At 41.5% G+C, this 19,943-nt stretch overlaps 1 protein-coding gene across 1 annotated transcript in view; it reads left to right on the top strand.

Moving 5' to 3' along the window:
- Nucleotides 1-18,882, top strand: part of LOC311341613 (uncharacterized protein) — a gene marked incomplete at its 3' end in the record, with an annotated part of 34,760 nt that extends 15,878 nt beyond the window's left edge. The window contains exons 7-26 of the mRNA XM_084466428.1: nucleotides 732-830; nucleotides 1,063-1,116; nucleotides 2,782-2,838; nucleotides 3,039-3,317; nucleotides 4,104-4,238; nucleotides 4,944-5,225; nucleotides 8,377-8,466; nucleotides 8,938-9,054; nucleotides 9,152-9,280; nucleotides 10,172-10,219; nucleotides 10,310-10,333; nucleotides 10,566-10,615; nucleotides 10,747-10,799; nucleotides 10,952-11,178; nucleotides 11,459-11,715; nucleotides 12,153-12,278; nucleotides 12,370-12,505; nucleotides 12,591-12,689; nucleotides 14,809-15,459; nucleotides 18,602-18,882. Of these exons, the coding sequence (XP_084322554.1) occupies nucleotides 732-830; nucleotides 1,063-1,116; nucleotides 2,782-2,838; nucleotides 3,039-3,317; nucleotides 4,104-4,238; nucleotides 4,944-5,225; nucleotides 8,377-8,466; nucleotides 8,938-9,054; nucleotides 9,152-9,280; nucleotides 10,172-10,219; nucleotides 10,310-10,333; nucleotides 10,566-10,615; nucleotides 10,747-10,799; nucleotides 10,952-11,178; nucleotides 11,459-11,715; nucleotides 12,153-12,278; nucleotides 12,370-12,505; nucleotides 12,591-12,689; nucleotides 14,809-15,459; nucleotides 18,602-18,882 (3,194 nt within the window). The remainder of the gene's footprint in view (nucleotides 1-731; nucleotides 831-1,062; nucleotides 1,117-2,781; nucleotides 2,839-3,038; nucleotides 3,318-4,103; nucleotides 4,239-4,943; nucleotides 5,226-8,376; nucleotides 8,467-8,937; nucleotides 9,055-9,151; nucleotides 9,281-10,171; nucleotides 10,220-10,309; nucleotides 10,334-10,565; nucleotides 10,616-10,746; nucleotides 10,800-10,951; nucleotides 11,179-11,458; nucleotides 11,716-12,152; nucleotides 12,279-12,369; nucleotides 12,506-12,590; nucleotides 12,690-14,808; nucleotides 15,460-18,601) is intronic.
- Nucleotides 18,883-19,943: the final 1,061 nt, after the last annotated feature.

Raw genomic sequence — 19,943 nt, 5'->3', positions numbered from 1 at the left:
ATGTCTTTACTAACTTTAAATTGGCTGAATGAAATGTTCAAGTGACTGAACTTTGTATATAAATAAATAATGGAGGCTCACTGTGACCCCTTACAGAAGGCGCAAAATGGTTTATTCCACCGCTGCACGTGGATTCCCCAAACAGTAACACTGAGTGACTGATTGATTGACTGCTAAAACTGGAGTGCTAATTTGCAAATGATCACATTGCAGCCTGTTTTGGTGGATTACGGCTGCAGTGTTTTCACTCAATTTCATGATCAATTCCATGAAACGTGACAAACATTATACATTATACAGTCATGTTACATATATTAACAGTGTACTTCATGTAGGCTTTAACTTTACATGAAAAACCTGCCCAGGTCATATTGAGAATTAATTTGGGTTATTTGTGCAATTTTGAACAAACCCTTGAACAATTATATTTGTACTCTGATATATTTTCCCATGACATGCCAGCAGGTGTGGTGTAATTAGCCGTTACATGCAGTTTTGGAAATCTGCCCCTTATGACATCACAAGTGGGCATTTCCACCTAGATGTGTGCTGGATAGATCAGTCTACCAGATCGTTGCTCATCTATCCGTCACACATCTAGGTGGACACGCCCACCTGTGATGTCATAAGGGGCAGATTTCCCAAACGGCTTGTAACGGCTAATCACACACCTGGTGGCATGTCATGGGACCTTTAATGCACTTTGCAAATTCTATTGATTTGTCTTTCAGAATACCTGTATGCAAAGAAAGATCTGGAACGTCGTCCAACGACGTTACTTCCACTGTCTAACGACAGTGGAAGTGAGAGCATGCCCGACTCTGAGCTTGGTGAGTTGAAATCTCCTAGTTTTAGCCGTAATTAGTCTACCTGCATAACCCTCTATGTCATGTTTCGCTCAGAGGAAGAGGAGACCACTGATATGGTTTTAAAGCTATTGTTATCCAATGTTTGATCTCCAAACAACTCTAAATGCACTTGGATAAAACCAACAATCATACTTGCATGTCCCAAAACCTCTCTAGAAAGCTCAGATTATTTTGGACTTCTGTATTTCTACAGACAGCGGAAGTGAGAGAATGTCCGAGTCTGAGCTGTTCATGGACGGGATGCACGGTGAGTTGAAATCTGAGTTGAAATTATTCTACCTGCATAACCCTCTATGTCATGTTTCGCTCACCAGATAGAAAGTATATCATATAACAACAATAACATAACTGCTATGTAATGAATAAGTCTGATATATTCATGGTATGATCAACCCTGCCTACCCATCAGAAGCCTCCTACAACATGGTGAAAGGGGATCTAAACATGTTGCTGCTTGTGTGGGCTTTACTAATGAGACCATCAGTAGGCTACACCATACCTTTTCAATGTACTGCCTTCGGACAAATGCTAGTTTAGCTTTAGTTTACGTGAGTTCAATGCTCAAGTTCATCAGTCTGAAATATCCAGCCTCACCATTTTCATAGAGTATTAAACAGCGTAAGTTAGCGAGAACGACCGGTTGCTTTAACAATGAAGATACACCCTCAAAAGTGCAGGAATAATGTGAGTACATAAAATTCAACAAATACGCAAACTGCTTTAAGTACTCCTTGACAGACAGTCACGTTCGCAAACAAAAAAAATGTGGTGAATGGCCACATGTCCTTCTCCCCCTGCCCCTCCGGATTCACACCCTGAGCAAGCCCTTCCAAACAGAATCTCCCCCTCTCTCAAATTCATTCAATTTGGTCTCTTAAACACCCATTCAATAAAAAATAACGCTTTACTGTTGACTCTAGCTCTTTTTCAAACACCACTGACAAAGAGCTAGATTTCCTCTGCTATACTGAAACTTTGCATATCCATCCGTAAATCAATGACTTTTGATATTTTGGTGTAGGCTATGCCTGACTGAATTTTTTTTTGAATTATTAATAAACAATCACAGTTGTAGCCCAGCCTACTACAGTTGGTGTATGACTGTAATATTAAGTACTTTTGCTGTATGATCGATGTACAGATTGGTTTTACACCTTATAAATGCATAGCAGTACATACCTACCCACCTGTACTTAAAACATTGGGCCAACTAGTAGGCCTCCAAACATTGTTGATATAGGCTACATTTAGAGCACAGACAACGGACAACGTTTGACCGAACTGGCCCAAGACAGAACACCTCACCGATCGTATCTCACTTGACTCAGTATAACTATATAACCAGAAACTACTTATTCTTATGGAAAAGTGGACTTAATGTAGCATATTTTGAGATAGCCAAATTACATGATTACATGATTTATTGGATATTTTGCATTTGATTATCAATTTTGAATAGTTTGTTGATGATTTATTATTTAAATGATTTATGAATGAATAAAGACTGGTTGGAGGAAAGGACAGTGCTTTTCAAATCATCTGATAACGAAGAGGAATAAACAACCTTCAAATCGTAGGAAAAGTTGTGGTTATTTGGGCACGTCTAGTATCGCATATCCTGGCAACCCTAAAGAAAAGTATTGCACTTTTACTAAATCAAACAAACATCTTATTGATGAGATGTTGTGGGGAACCAAGTTTGTATGAAGGTTTAAATGTACTTTTTAAAGAAACGGTCAGTGCCGCCTTTGTTTTGACAAGAGAGGAGCTTCTTTGTACTTTAATCCACTGGGATCCAGTGATTCATTATCGTCCACTCAGGATTACATTTGTGTGGAATGCAACTTCACACTTGGAAGGATTTTGTGCATGGTTTTCATCGAAAGACTGACAATCCTTTTCCATATCCTAGCACTTGGGGACGACAAGACGATAGTGAAGACGCAGCTACAAACTTTTTTTTTGGGAGGTTAAGTGTTTTACTGAGTGCTGCTGTGGTCCTTGGCTCATTGGTGTTGATGCTAGTGGGACAGGATACCTTTTATAGTTTGGTAACCCTCACCTTAACCCCTCACACCCATTTCTAAAGTGGACATTTTTGTTGAGTCATCATCGCGATAGGTGGAACTTGACCTGCCTGTATGTGGATTGTATTTGTCTTTTTTCCAGCCAGAGATAATGAAACCCGCTCGGCAGGGCGGGATCTGACTGATGAGGAGCTCCTGAAGGTGGCCCAAACGCTGGGAAAGGAGTGGGAGCAGGCGGCCATCCACCTGGAGCTGAAGACCAAAGATCTGGATGACATCAAGGCAGAAGAGAGAAATGTGGCCATGCAGAAATACAAGATGTTGCGGCTGTGGCAGCATCGAAGACCAGGAAAGGCCACAGCACAGGACCTGCTGAGAGGTCTGGAAGACCTGGAGGCGCTACCGCTCCAGTTATTGACGGGTAACGTATTTCACCCACGCACACAGGGGCTGCATAGTGGGGGGACAACACCCCATTGGGGCCCTCAAAGCCTGGAATGAAAAGTTGTGTTTTGTTTCCAAGTATATAATGTGGTAAATACCTTTTGAATTGGCTGATCTTTGTATATAAATAAATAGTGGAGGCTCACTGTCACCCCTTACAGAAGGCACAAAATGGTTTATTCCACCGCTGCACATGGATTCCCCAAAACAGTAACGCTGAGTGACTGATTGAGTGACTGCTAAGCACTAATTTGGAGCACTAATTTGGAGCACGATAGTCACGTCTTTCCCAAAGAAATGGAAATCGGGGTCAGGTAAAAGAAAATAAAGAAAGGAAAGAGAAAAAAATTATAATCCTTACTGATTTATTTCTAAAGAAAGGTGAGCACAAAGGTTTGAGAACGATGGTTTACGAATGGTTTGGCATGTGATATTGTCATTGATTGTCATTGTCACTGATATCAATCCTGTACGTTTCATGCTTGTAGAGGGGTCTGTCCTTCAGCAGATGGTGAGCTAGAAGATGTGATAGAGGACCATGGAGGGGAAGAGAGCGAGGGAAATGTAGGCTGCTCTATAAGGGTTAGGAGAGGACAGAAGAGGAAGGGGAATAATGTGAGGGCACTGCAGAACAGGGTTTGGCAGTCTGGATGAAGCTAGCCTGTGGTTCCCAAAAAGGAGTCCACACATTCCATTTATGCAGCTTTGCATGTAAAGTATTTTTTTTTAATATATTTGCCATTTCTCTTGATTTGTCTTTCAGGACTTAATCACTTAATCAATAATCAATCTAAATTTGTTAAAAAGAAGTCGTCATGCAGTAGCGGGAGCAGTCTTGGTGCGATGTCCTCGGCTCTGCCCCTGAAAATGCCAAAAAGTGACGCTGGTGGTGCGCTGGGTAAGTCTCCTAGTTTTAGGAGTAATGAGTAACATCGATCACAGCTCTCTATATCATAGTACTTTCCTGTGAAAACACCTTTCACAAACCAGATAAATAATATATAATACATAATAAGACCAAAATGTCATGATTACATACTTTTTTTAAACAAGGTCAAAGGTGTGTGGCTTTCTGGAATATCTGTTGGGGATTCTGGGATATCAATTCTAAATCAATGGTCTGTTTCGAACATGTATCATACGCAGGACTTAAGTCTTTTTTCAAGTTGTCATGCAGTGATTCAAAAGTGAGTTGACCAAGGATTGCCAACTCAAAAGCAGGTGTAAAAACTTAAAAGAGTCATAAATAGTGCAATTCATTATTTCTTAAAAAAAGGATCAGCTTAAGAACGATTGTGGTTTAAAAGAGCAGCAGATACACTAGCTAACTATTGAGGAGCATGAGCGTGTGAAGGATATCTGGTCCAGTCCACCCATGTGATGTCTTTCAACCTGGTATTCCACATGTTAGTGTCACACAAATGTTCTATTGTGTCGTGAATGCTTCAACTTCTTTTGACCACATTGTAATTGCTTTGTGATTTAGCAATTGCTAAATGCCTTATTGAAAAATAAGTTTGTGTTAGTATTGTGTTGAACCCCCTGCCTCAGCTATCGTGTTTGCACGCCGTCATTTCATATTGCCTTTTGATTTCTCTTCCAGGGGAGCTTCAAAGGATCCGTTCTGAATTTGTGCAGAAAGTTTCAAAGAAAGTTATCAAAGTTCTCCTGGATGACCTTCTGGAATATGAAGTGTTGAGTACTGAGGAGAAGGACTCAGTAATGGAGGAGCAGAGGAATAAAAAGGACATGGCACGTTGTCTGATCAACATGGTGATCGGCAAACAGGAGCAAGGAGCAAGTTGGATAATGATTTATAGTATAAAGGAGAGGGACCCTGACTTATACTCAACCCTGGGTCTGATCTCTTCTCCTGCTGGTGTGGGTGAGTTGTGACAAGGAATGTACTTTTTAAAGAAACTGTCACTGCCAGATTTGTTTTGACAAGAGGGGAGCTTCTTTGTCCTTTAATCCAGCAGTCCCTGACCATTTTTTACGCCACTGTACTATGGTACTATGCCAGACAATATTTTCGTGGACCGGGGTTACACCATATTCTGGTATCCATTGTAAAGACACTAGGGGTCATTGTTGCATATTTTCTGCCCCATGCATGAGTGTAAAGATAAGACAGGCATGAAGTCGTTCACGTGCAGAAACATGCACGTGCTTAAAGTGTAGACTGAGTACACTACTAATGTAGTACTGAGCTATCCCATTGAGTGGCTGAAGCAAAGCGGTTGATCTGCCTCTGTGGTGGCATCAGGGGTCTTTCTTTCTTGCAGAGCTGTAGTCAAGACCATCTTTGTCAAGTCTAAGACTAGAGTCCAAAGAGGTTCAAGTCCAAGTCGAGTCCCAGACAGAAAAAGAGAATCCTCTTTGAGACCAGTTACTTGCCTGTTTATAAGATTTGTTTGATGCTAGAGACACATTATATCTTTTTTTAACATGGTCATTTTGCACTATTATTTGCAACACAGTATCATGCGATTTCGTGCTCATGCTCACGAAAATCAATCGATTGACCGACTTTTTTCGTGACACACAGAACGAAATGTTAACCCATGCATTTTGAATGGGATCGTTTCTCTGACCTTTTCGTGCTACACAGAACGACATTTGAACCGATGCATTTCAATCTGCGATATTTTCGACCTCAGAAGGGCTATAATGGCTATAACATGTGACATGCCTACATGTTTTTGGCCTATTCTTTTCAATGGGCCTGCGTTCACGTCACGTGACTGTCATAGTCACGTGACTGTCATAGTCACGTGATCCCCAGTTATCGCATATATATCCATTTGCCCTTGTTTACGGCCGATGGCCATTATTAAATTTTCTGTAACATGCATGCATATATCTGGTGAGCAGAGGCGCTCACCAGCTTCCGCAAAAGACTCAAAACTCAACTGTTCAGAGTTCACCTAGAGTAGACTCTGCATAGCCACATGTCCCCTGGCCTGCCCACTATTGTCTGTTGGACATCCTGGCACTTAATGTACGCACTTAACACCTAGATGAGGATTAATCTAGGTTTCACCTTAGTAGTGCACTTCAGTCATTTAAGAATTTAAAGATAAATGATTCAGCCGGCTTTTACTCCAAACAATAGCTCTGCTCCCAACCCACTCGTAGCTGCCGTAAATTGTGTTGTTGCCGTAAACAGAACAGCGCCTCCCAGAGTGCTGCCAAGGCAGTATATGTAAGCCCTCATATGTGAGGGCTTATTATTCAAGCTCCGTGTGTATTGAATATTTGTGTTGTTGGGTACAATGATTATGGCAAGCTGCATATTTATAGGAATAAGGAATAGGGCACCAGATTAATAGTTGTTTAATTTCTAAAAATTGATCTGAACTATCAACCACATTTTTGAGTGTGTGAGAAGACAGAAGAGTCTAGTTTGCTCTTGAAGTGTGTGTGTGTGTGTGTGTGTGCGTGTGTGTGTGTGTGTGTGTGTGTGTGTGTGTGTGTGTGTGTGTGTGTGTGTGTGTGTGTGTGTGTGTGTGTGTGTGTGTGTGTGTGTGTGTGTGTGTGTTGGGGGGGGGGGGGCTCTTGCCCTACAAGAGCACACAGCATCATCATCAAATCAAAACACATTGGAAACACAAGCTGTTACTAGAAATGTATCTAAATTCATTGGGAGAGATAGAAACTTGGCCATTAGACCTTCAACCAGGGTGCATCTTGGGATTGCACGGTGAAAATTGTGGGTCTCTGGAAATAAGCCAAACCCTAACCCTGACCCGAAACCACGGACACCCCCTCCCTGCCCTCAGGGTCCGAGAGGGCCAAGGTTCGGTGTGGGGGTCCCAGTCAGGCCCTAGAATAAGGTTCTTAAGTTTCAGGGCGGTAGGACCTTCTGGTAGGACTTCTCAAAAACGGTCTTTTACACCACATTATGATCCACTAGGTCTTGCATGCAACACCTCTGAGAGGCTTTGTCAAAAAAACGTGCGTATACATTTTGGCATCACTAGCTATCTTGAAAGGGCGGGAAAAGGGGTGTGACCTCCAACAGTAGAGTAAATGGGCATAAAACAGTGGTTAGTTTCAAGTCCCCATTTTTTGTGGGATGGAGGTGTAAATTTGTGCCTTAAGGTGTGTAGACACAGCTGGCCTGTGGACAAGTTTGAAGTTTGAAGTCTGGGGTCAAAAGGAGCGGGCACCACGCCCCTTATGAGATAAAAAAAAGTTAATGTGCATTTCGCTCATAACTTTTTAGCATTATTAAAGAGAGAACTGATTCTCCGATATGCATGTTGGATGGCTAGGGTGTAGGTCTGGGAAGAACTTTGCTGGGTGAGGCGCAACAAGATCAGGACAAGGAGCACTTGCTGATGCTTTGTTAGTCATTTCTTGAAGGGCTGGAGCACCGAAATTGATAATTGTATATAAGTCCTTGACTCAGAAGTCACCTACTCATTGCATCACTTCCTTCAGGGTTTTAGACTCCTAATTGATCATTGTAGTATATTTAAATGCCCTCTTTCATGTATATGACACCACCACCACTGGGGCGTGGCAACAATTCTCCATGGACAGTAGGGGTTCAACAGATATAGATAAGTAATATATAGGAAACAGAAATAGTCACTACACACTCAGGAGGAGGAATGACCTCTCACACACGGCAGGTCAGCTGCCACACTTAATGTTGTTATGGCAATGAGTGGTTGGGAGCAGAGCTATTGTTTGGAGTAAAGGCCGGCTAAATCATTTATCTTTAAATTAGTAAATGACTGAAGTGCACTATTAAGGCGATAAATCCTCATCTAGTTTTGTGTAATGTGCAACTGTGCTTACACTGTTGACATTAATTCAATTCAATTCAAATCACTTCATTCATCCTCAAGGGGCAATTTAAAGGGGGCGCATGACCGTAGCTAAAAAAAGAGACACAATCAACAAACACAAGCAGCACACACACACTGCATAATCAACACACACACACTCATTTGATTCATATAGCGTGAAGGCAAGATAAAAATTCAATATTATATTTTATTTATGTTCATAAATGTATCTTTCAGAACATGTAACAAATCAAATTGATGGTCCGAGTTCGCCAGGCAGTAGCGGACAGGGGAGCTTGTCCGACTTTGAGCTGTCCAACACACTGGGTGAGTCTCCTAGTTTTAGAGGAATTAGTCTACCTGCATAACCCTCTATGTCAAAGGATAGAAAGTCTATCATATAATAACATAAGACCACATTTTTCTGAATACGTAGTTCATCTTTTTAACGTTTTATGAAGTATGGACGTTAGACCTTGATTGCGATCTGGTGCATCCGATCACAAAAGTCAAATTGAACAACAAATGTAATCGATGCCTCCTGCTTTGTAGTAGACTTCCATGTGACACTCGTAACGCTTTTCAAAAGATGACTGTATGACCGTATTAGTCACCGTTCACAAATTCTCATTTCCCATAAACTAATAAAATGATTCCATATTTATATTATTTACCCTTTAATAATTTAACAATATGAATTACTATATCAATGAACTAAAGATACAATAAGTGCTGGTTATTGATTTAGAAATCACTTTACTTTAATAATCACTACATTCAACTCTTACTCTCCTGAAGTGGGACCAGTTCAGGAGAAAACACCGGACCCTGAAAGGACTGACGTTGATGTTAACGCGACCGGCAACGGCAGTGATGTTGACATTAACAACGTGAACCCTCCGGTTCCTCAAACAGGTAACGATAACATCACCAAGCAGAGCAAAGACAAGTTCCAGGCTAAAGCGTTACTTTGCTAATGCCATTTGCAAATTCTCTTGATTTTGTCTTTCAGGACTTGGTTGGAATCATATTAAATCGATCTTTTTAAAGAAGCAGTCATTCAGTACCAGACAGGGGTGCCTTTTTGGTGTGGTGTACGAGGCTCCTCACCGCAGAATACCTAACAGCGACGGTACGCTGGGTGAGTTGAAGTCTCCTAGTCTCAGGAGTAATAAGTGTACCTGGATAACCCTCTGTCAAAATACATTTCACACACACCAGATATGTAATATATATCATATGATAACATAATGAGACCTCATTTTATAAATACATACTTCATTTTTTAAACTAGGTCAAAGGTGTGTGGCTTTCTGGAATATCTGTCGGGGATTCTGGGATACAAATTCTAAACCTATTGCTTGTTTCGAACATACTTCGCATGGCATGATATTTTCGAATACAAACTTTTTTCTGGAGGTTGACATTTTCTTGAACCCACCAGACTCCACACATTCCATTTCTATAGCTTCTATAGTTTACTAAAACAAATCGGTCACACATTATCTCTAATCTGGTGACAATGATGTGAAATGGATTCATTGAATCCTTCAACTTCTTTTGACCACATTGTAATTGCTTTGTGTGCGTGTGTGTGTGTGTGTGTGTGTGTGTGTGTGTGTGTGTGTGTGTGTGTGTGTGTGTGTGTGTGTGTGTGTGTGTGTGTGTGTGTGTGTGTGTGTGTGTGTGTGTGTGTGTGTGCACGTGTGCGTGTGGGGTTCTAGATGACTAAAGGAACAGGTACATAATATCATATTATAATACAATAGACTGATGTAAAAGCAGCACAGTGAAGCAGTCTTAACCGGCTGTTCAACTATAAAACCCTCCTGGTCTCTGATGCAATCCAACATTCTTTATTAATCCCCCGTAGGAGAAATTTCCAGCAGCAGTGGAAATACACAGGATAAAATTAAAGAATTTGTTTAACATTAAAACAATTTTCTATCGGAATTGCGTCCTATTACATTGCAATGTTTTTCAAATTATTATTTATTTATTTTTACGGATCTCCATGATTCATACTTGTCAGGTCGGAAAATCTGGAAAAATCACATCCCTGAGGATGGTTCTGATTCTGGTAAGAGTCGTGGTCCTTCTGGTTCTTACATAACTCCAGGTTTCTCAATACCTCCTTCTCACCCTTCTTTCTGTTTTGTCTTTTTGCCAGACAACGAAGATGATGAGGATGAAGGTGAGCAGTGTCACTCTTCCATTGAGCTTTGAGTCTCAATGACGAGGTGATCTGACAACAGAAGTATTTCACTGGGGGTTAAAAAAAAAAAAATCCAGGATCACTGAACCAGGAATGCTGCCTGCCAGTGTATCATGAGGCCAACTGTTATTGGAGGGCTTAATGTACACATTACTCTTACACTGGACATGCTGTTGGTTTTGTTATTGACAATAATTATTTATCATGACAGAGGAGATGCACTTCAAGTCACAATGTGAAAAATGCAAAGCAGCTCAGCAGGTGAATTTAAACAAAATGAATACCTACACCTAACTACCATACTTACATTCAATTGACATTACATAAATTACCTTAAAGTTAAGACAATTAGTATTGCTCTTTATTGTTGTCTTCTTCTGCCTTTCTTACAGAGTCCTGAGTATGAGAAGGTTACCCCAAGAAAGATTTCTAAGTGGAGCTTCCAGTGAGTGACATTTGGTCCTGACATCAGTCCCAGAATAATACCCCAACCTCAAACATTCTGTTGTAATGTGTGTGTGTGTGTGTGTGTGTGTGTGTGTGTGTGTGTGTGTGTGTGTGTGTGTGTGTGTGTGTGTGTGTGTGTGTGTGTGTTAGGGTACAGCTGGAAGGCGAGGGGACCTATGAGTGTTCAGTTACAGGTCTGGTGTTTGAAGTGTCGGAGCAGGCTCTGGTCCGCTACTCGGTCCGGTCCTGGTTCAAATTCTCTGAGTTCCTCCAAGACTCGTGGAGACCTGCTGGATCGATTTATGATGTGGATGTGGTTGACAAGGATTCATCTGTGCTTAAGTTTATCCATTTCCCTCACTCTCTGTGCCTTGCTGGTAAGAACACACTCTGTGTGGGGTGGGGGGATTCATAGGCCGAATACTCTAAGAATCTCTGTGTGCATGGCAGCTTTGGCAGTGTTTTGTTGACCCACCATTATATTTTTTTATTTTTAAAATGCAATCTGGATTAGAAAATTGTTGCTGGAACCACTTGTAATATAATGGTTATTGTTTTACTTTCACATTTTATGAGTATTTCTTTTTTATGAGTGTCTATGTACATACTGGCTATTGTCATTTCCGGCTCAAATAATGTAATGTAATGTTTCCACAGAGCCTGAGCATGATCTGAGCTTCAGTGTTCTGCATGTAAAGGAACAACATGCCGACATTGAGTCGACGGTGGACTTCACGGCGAGCCATGTTAAATGGCCTGTGTCCTCGCTTTCTGAAGTGGGTCCAATCATTAAGAGCAGTCAGCAGGTGAAGCACCACGGGTTGGTGCTGGTTTACAAGGAGCTGAACAAATACCACAAAAAACACTTCATCTTCAACGTGTTTTTGGCCGTGAACAGCGACTCTGAGATCCAGGTGACGAAGCAAAATGGTCAACGATTAAGTAATAGAACGAGAGTCCCTGTGTGTTGATAAACAGATTCATGGATAGACGGACAGACTAGGCTGGCTAGGCTAAGATGAGCTAAGCTGTGCTAGACCAAGCTGGGATAAACTACTAAACTAGGGGAGGGAGAACTTGGGAGAGACTAAAGTAGGGTGGACTGGGCTAGCCTAGAATGTGCTAAGCTGGACTGGGCTAGGCTAGACTGCACTAGGCTAGGCTGTATAACTCAGTTTAACATCCTCTCTTGAGGGTACAACAGTCATACTGTTTCTATGATTTGCTATCTTGAAAATAACTAAGATAACATCAAGATAACATCTCCCATATTAATACCTCCCTCTCACTCTTCCTCCCTCCATCCATCTCTGACCATTTGGTCCTGCCCCTCCTGTTCCTGTGTGTGTAGGCTATTAATAAACAGGTGCTCAAATTCAGGAAGAAATGCATCAAGATTTCCAAACCGGCCGCCTGTAGGCTGGAAGAGAAGGTCTACCACCTCACAAGCATGCCAGAAAGGAAAATTGAACCTCCGGTATTGGTTGTGCTGCCATTTATTCTCATTGTGGTTCTGTGCAATTCGGAAAGATAGAGTATTGTATCTAACTGTGTATGTGTGTGTACAGAAACTAGAATTCGTCACTGAAGTGTTACCCCTGAAGGGCTTTTCTGAAGCACGCTTCGGTGAGCGTCCTCCTTTCAGATTGTTTCTCAAGGAATCGGAATGGGATGAACCTTTGTGGTCTGCTACAATCAACGAAGGTAACCAATGTACACAATTGGAATTTGTTTTGTGGTCTGCATCGTAAGACTCATGACACATGATAATTTCTATGGCAAATCCTAGATGATTGGAACGGCGAGGCATCAAATATATCGAAAGTATTCCGTCGAAGACTTCGACTTCTGTCGAAGAAGTTCCAGGTGGCCAACATCAGACAGAGAGGTACACTTTTTCTTCGTGGTGTTGTGCTCTTTGGATCATTGTTAGTGTTTCAATTGAATAGTAGTATTATTAGGCACGTTGAATCAGCCGACGAGCAGGGCTGCCCTTGGACCAGCGCCCAATGTTGAACATATTTTAACTTTTATGCACGGTGAAAAAACTGCAGAAAGCTCAAAGCGCATCTCAACACTGCTCTGAACTGATCCGACTGATCAGAGTTCACAAAGGTTTCCACAATGAAAGGTTCAAGCCTTCAGGTGCGCAATTCAGTAAACGGAGAGAAGAGGAGGAAAGCAAAGCTTTAATTTGTTGTGGCTAGCTACATGCTACAGCTACATTTTTTAGCTTAAAAAGTTTTTGCTTGTAATCATCTAACTTTGTCTACTCTATAACATTCTTGGATCCTATGCCAATGTCCCCAGCTGCTGGAGAAGGGACATCTGATCTCCCTTCTTCACCTCGCCTCTCTCTGGAGCATGTAAGTTCAGCCAACTATTTGTGGTCTCTGTGTAATTGATAATACACTGTTATATTGTCATTATTTTAGCTAGAGCTAGAGACTCCATTCCAATTGTAAAATGTTTATATTTGATTGGAATCATGAGCTACTAGTTTTCAAACTATAGTTTGAGTTTAAAATAATAATATTATTAATATTAATAATAATAAATTAAAAAATAATACTTTTAAAACCTTACATTTTATAATAGAAGAGAATGGGCGGACGGCTTTGCCATCCGCCCATTCTCTGACACTTCAAACTTCGCAACTTGGTCCATTTTTAACCGTTTAACTTCATTAAAATATTTAACAATTCTACACACTGGTATCTTCAAAGATATCTAAACAGATTTTCAACATCAATTATACTTTTTTCAGAATCAACTGATTAATTCAAAACCCGCTTTGTATATTTTAATTTGGTCTCATTGACCTCTGGTGAGGTGGCTATCACAAAAGCTAACCATTTCGGACGTTGTGGAGCCTAACGTCAATATTTAACCTAGAAACACAATGTAGAGCTTAAACGGTTACAGTATTTCTTGTTACATTGGCGTTAAAATAATTAATCGATTGGAAATATGATTGTTAAGTATCGGGCGTTTGTGTGTGAAGACCCCGTTTATATGGCTAGAGGCTAGAGGCTTTATCTGGTGGACTTCCGGTAGAAGCTTAATGCTAAACGATATTTTTCATGTCACGCTATCTATTCAAACTATGTCATATGAAAGCTGAGACTCCAACGGTACAAGCCTCATAATTTTGTGAGCTTATCTCGATTAGCTAGATGTGAAGGGATAAGGTCAATAACACACTTTTCCAACTTACTATCACACACACACACACACACACTCACTTTTACTTATTGTGTGTGGCTGAATTAAAACCTTTTTCAACCTCACTTTGCACTGTGGTAGATAAACCGCATTTAACACTATAACTTAAATAAGAGAGTTTGAGGAGACCGGAGCAAGAATGACAAAAGACTTTATTTTTACTCGCGAACAAGTAAGAGCAAAGCCGAGTTGGTTTGACAAAGAACTCCAGAGCTGGTCACGGGCTGCTCCTTATGTATCCCTTTCTGTCCATCAAGAATGTTTGTCCCATCTGGATCTCCTGCACATACATGTCTGAGTTTTTTAAGGAGTGGGTCAGCAACAGTTTATGGCATCAAGTGGAGTGTCCAGCTGTTCTGTTACCCCTAGGCTAACCTCAGTTCACCTGGTTCTTGACCTCTATGTCAGTGAGTCGCCACAATCAAGCCAATCACCAGACTTTCTGGCACCACTCTAGGCCACTGTTAGAGAGGAGTGGTGACATGTCTTCTTTAAGCTTTTCTCCACCATTGTTATATTTATATAGAATATAGGCCTAATAAAAAGTATATGTTAACATAATAATGTAAGGTAAATTTTCTTCCATAGCACTCACCACATTTCCTTAAGGAAATGCATTTTCTAGTTATTATTGTTGAACGTTACAGTCACACCTTGTTACTAATTAAATGTAGTTCTTAGTAAAATTATATGGAGTTAATTTTTACAGTGCTTACAGTGCTTATATGCAGTAGAATGACTGGACTTAATACAGTATGGACGCACTGTATGTTTCAAAACAGCCTGCAGGTCAAATAACATCCAGCCCTCCAGCTCCCTCCAGTGGAACACAGCCTGCAGGACAAGCAACGTCCAGCAGCACCACATTCAGCCCTCCAGCTCCCTCCAGTGGAACACAGCCTGCAGGACAAGCAACGTCCAGCAGCACCACATTCAGCCCTCCAGCTCCCTCCAGTGGAACACAGCCTGCAGGACAAGCAACGTCCAGCAGCACCACATTCAGCCCTCCAGCTCCCTCCAGTGGAACACAGCCTGCAGGACAAGCAACGTCCAGCAGCACCACATTCAGCCCTCCAGCTCCCTCCAGTGGAACACAGCCTGCAGGACAAGCAACGTCCAGCAGCACCACATTCAGCCCTCCAGCTCCCTCCAGTGGAACACAGCCTGCAGGACAAGCAACGTCCAGCAGCACCACATTCAGCCCTCCAGCTCCCTCCAGTGGAACACAGCCTGCAGGACAAGCAACGTCCAGCAGCACCACATTCAGCCCTCCAGCTCCCTCCAGTGGAACACAGCCTGCAGGACAAGCAACGTCCAGCAGCACCACATTCAGCCCTCCAGCTCCCTCCAGTGGAACACAGCCTGCAGGACAAGCAACGTCCAGCAGCACCACATTCAGCCCTCCAGCTCCCTCCAGTGCAACAAAGGCTGCAGTAGGTGAGTTGAGTTAATTTGTATGTTACTCCCTTCCCTGCAAGACACATGCACCACCCGCCTCACCCGGAAAGCCACCTCGATTGTGAGCAACACCAGCCACCCCGCACACAGTCTGTTCAGCCTCCTACCCTCTGGAAGAAGGTATAGGAGCCTCCGCTGTCGCACCACCAGACTCAGTAATAGCTTCATACACCAAGCTGTCAGGACGCTAAATTCTCTCCCCTCACTCCCCCCAGCCGTATCCTCCAGACTGACAGGAAGCTGACCCCCTCCCACCCCCCCTAAAAACACTCAGGACTCTGCAACAAACTGTCTCTTGCACTTTTATTACTTTTATTAGTTTTAGTATCACTACTTACCAAACAGACTGAAATTGGCTGCTATCTAATATCTTTACTGAATTGGCTGCTATCCACTGTCTTACTGTTCTACTTGCACTGTTAATGTCACAAATACATCTTAGAGAATGTTTTTTGCTGCCATTACCAAATTGCATTTTGCACTACTATAACCTAGCCTATACAGAAACGTCATACATAGATAGATTCCTACACTGCATATTTTATTTTATATCTTATTTTATTGGCTATCTTTTAGCATTTGTATATATATGGAATTGAATTGAATGTTTTACTTCGTATTAGGATATGTCTTGTCTTATCTTTTGTGCCTGTGCACTTTATCTGTTTCACCGTGGGGGAGTGGGAAACGTCCTCTCGATTCCTTTGTATGTTTGACATGTGAAGAAATTGACATTAAAGCTACTTTGACTTTGACAGCTGCAGTTATGTAACTGATGAAATAATCCAGACCCATTTTTGCTGTAATTCTATCAAATATTCACAATCAGTCATGGACAAAAGTGTCTCACCCTGTACATCTGGACAATGTCTTGTCCATTTTTCCACAAATTGAGGCTAGGGAATCTATTAGACTATATGTTTGACCGCAACCATCTATTTATTCAAGTTGTCTACAGTACACATAAAAACTAGAATAACTTATTCCCATCAAAAAACAATTGAAACCAAGATTCTTGACCTTATTTCACTCATTCATGTAATTCAGTGGTTCCCAAATTCACGTCATGTATCATCAAATCATGTACCCCCCGAGACACTCTACATCCTACTACTGTGTACCCCCAGCACCACCGACAGCTCACCATAATGTTTTTTGTCTGTAATTCTGTGTTAGAAAACCTCATAAAGTGAAATTTTCATGCCATGGGACCTTTAAGAGAGAGAGGGCGAGAAACGCTTGCAAAACGGAACATTAATCAGGCACATTTTATTATATGTATGTATATGTATGTAGTTTTCAAGAGCTACAGGGAGAGTCTCAAAGATCGACCAGTCGATCGCGATCGACGGGTTGGCGACCACTGCTCTAAGTAAACCCTTTTGAAGGTCTCTGTATCACGTTTGGACAAAAGCTCTTCTACATATTAAAGTGATAGGAGATAGGATTATTCTCAACACTAAATTGTTGATGATGGTTAATCTGCACGCATGAAACACACGTCATATAAATTTGCAATGTCAAAGAAAATATTCTAACTAAATAAATAACTATTTATAACTAATAATAACTAAATAAAAAATCAGCTGTTATCCTCAAGGATGGGAGGGAAAAACTAAAGTATATGGAATCGGTGCAAATCCACGTTACTATAAACTATGGAAGGTGAGCTGTGTTTATCTTAATGCACAAGGGACAAACTGTTGAATTTTGCTGTATGATAGGCATGGGTTTTTAGAATTATTGATCTGAACTGGAAACAAGATTTAAATGAACTATCAAGGTTGTTCGTTTTAAGGACTTTTTTTATGTTGTGAGTGAACAAGTTGGTGCGCCAAACGATTTTATCTTTACCCCAATAAAGACGAGTTTAATGAATCAACTATCATGTTTGCACATTATAATTTAAAATTGCCTTTTGATTTCTCTTCCAGTGGAGCTTCGAAGGATCTGTTCTGAATTTGTGCAGAGAGTTTCAGACCCAGTTATCAAAGGTCTCCTGGATGACCTTTATGCTCATGAAGTGTTCAGTCATGAGGAAAAGAAGTCTGTGATTCAGGACAAGACAAACACAACAGACCGGGCACGTTGGGTGATCGAAACGGTGATCGACAAAGGGGAGGTACCAAGTCAGATAATGATTGATAGCATGAAGAAGAGGGACAAATACTTATGCATCACCCTGGGTCTGATCTCTTCTCCTGTCGACTTTAGGTAATTGTTGAACACATGTTTAGAATAGGACCTCCTGCTACATACTGTACATACAGACAGACAGACAGACATATATAAAGTGGACTAAGCTTTTCCTCAGGTACCTCGTATATTCAAATATAGGAGTTTGTCAGGTTGGCTTGTAACCAGAAGGTTGCTAGTTCGATCCCTTTTGTGTGTCCCTGAGCAAGACACCTAACCCTAACTGCTCCCGACGAGCGCTGGCTGTCACATTGCATGGTTTACTCCGCATGATGTTGTATGAATGGTTGTAAATCGCTTTGGATTAAAAGCATCTGCTAAATGCCCTAAATGTAAATATAGATACGATTTTTTTAAACATATTTTTTAAGTATTTTTTCTATAGTTGTGATCCCAGACTTGGTTAGTTGACATTGTGCCAAAGAAAGTTTTTGTTTTTGCTTATCTTGACATTTTTGATAATCCCCAATGATTAGCACAATCTTTAATCATTTTCCCCAAGTGGCAGCTAGCATTGGGTCATATTGTTTTTTAATATATATATTATACATGTTAACATGGATATAACCAAAATCCCACTCTCAGGGTTTTCACCGTAACATTATCCTGACCCAGGAATGTTCAGACGTCTGTTTGGGGCAAAATAAAAGTGGTTTGTGGAAAAGGCTGCTTTCTTGCTTTCTTTCCTGTCATGCCAACATAATATCCATCAATACTTTTAATATAGTAAATATTATCACATTAATATAATTCAGCACGATTCAATAAATAATGGAAAACATCAGTGTAAAGCTAGCAGTCCCACATATCCAGGATTTTTTGGCCCTGCTGGCTGGACAGGCGGTGTTCTCTAAGGTGGACCTGGTCTGGGGCTATCACCAAGTACTCAACACGGTCAACACGATATCCCTAAAACTGCAGTCATCACTCTGTCCAGGCTTTTCGAGGTCCTGCGTATGCCCTTCAGTCTGATGGATTCCGTGCTGAGGGACCTCCCCTTCCCTTTCGTCTACCTGTCCCACCTAGAGATCCTTTTTGAACGCCTCAACCAGTTCAGGCAGCCGTCCATCCACTTCCTGGGGCATCACATCACCTGGGACGGAGCTGCGCCACTGCCTTCGAAGGTGGCTGCGGTGGCAGATTTCTCTCAACCTCCACGACCAGGGCTCTCCAGGAATCCTAGGGATGGTGAACTCCGCTGACCTCGGGTCGGCCCTGTACGAGGTAAAGGTATCGCTGCTCAGGAGGCCCTGGCCTGGTGGGAGGAGATGGTCAAGGCGTTCTCAGACACGAAAGGGGCCCTGTGTAACCTTTGTGTAAACTTGTTTTGCACAAATCACGTCATGGAAAAGGGAGCATACTAAATGATTAAAAAAAACCTTTGAGGTAAAAACCAAAGCAGCTTGATATTGGTTGATATTGCATCTGAACTTAGTCCCGTAGCCTACGTTTACTGGAAACGATGGTAGATAAGCTGAGTTTCTCTCAAACTACCTTTGGACTTTTTATCATTTTGAGTCACCATTACTGTATGATATGATATGCACATTGGTCTCCAAGTACTGCGAAGCGTCAGTGTCCAGAGTTTAGTTATAGGACCTACCATAGGGGTCGGTCTGTACTGTACTATTCTAATGGGAATTACTAAATGTGTACAGAGTTCAGATCCAGTGTCCTTGTGTTCTGTAGACTCCTGATGTAACTCCTGTATTTCATGTTTATCTCCTCACTGTCTGTGATATCAGGAGTTCACCCACTTTCACACGGCACGATTTTGTAACTTTACCAGTTCCACAACATTGTACAGGGTGTTTTTTGTACATGTACTTAATAATTGTGGGCCTATTGTGACGTAGGTCTTCTATTGCTGGTTCCAGTAGTCCGTCTCAGCAGTTTGATTTTTTCCTTGCCTATAGGCTAGGTAGAACGAAGAACAACAATGTATTTTATTATCTCTTTGAAGGTCTCAAATACATGAAATGGATTCTTGTATACAAATGTTTTACTGCAAAAGTAGATAAATTGATAGGAGTGTATACACCTGGACTCATGGAGTTCAATAATGCAAGCTGATGGTAGCTTGATGAATGTGTTTACTTTGAGGTAGCTTTGGCAGACCGTCCAAGTAACACAATCCAAGCACTGTGGCTGTGCTGAACGCAAGAATCAGCCTGTGAGTTGGCTGACCAATGTGGTTGGAGGGTTAAATGAGGATGAGGACATTGTTGTAATGAATGGTATTTCTGGCTTGATGCTGCATGAA

The sequence above is a fragment of the Micromesistius poutassou genome (assembly GCF_964030765.1).
Source record: "Micromesistius poutassou genome assembly, chromosome: 4".
Classification (NCBI taxonomy): domain Eukaryota; kingdom Metazoa; phylum Chordata; class Actinopteri; order Gadiformes; family Gadidae; genus Micromesistius; species Micromesistius poutassou.
The sequence above is the reverse complement of the archived record's forward strand: the minus strand, read 5'-3'. Positions and strand labels throughout refer to the sequence as shown.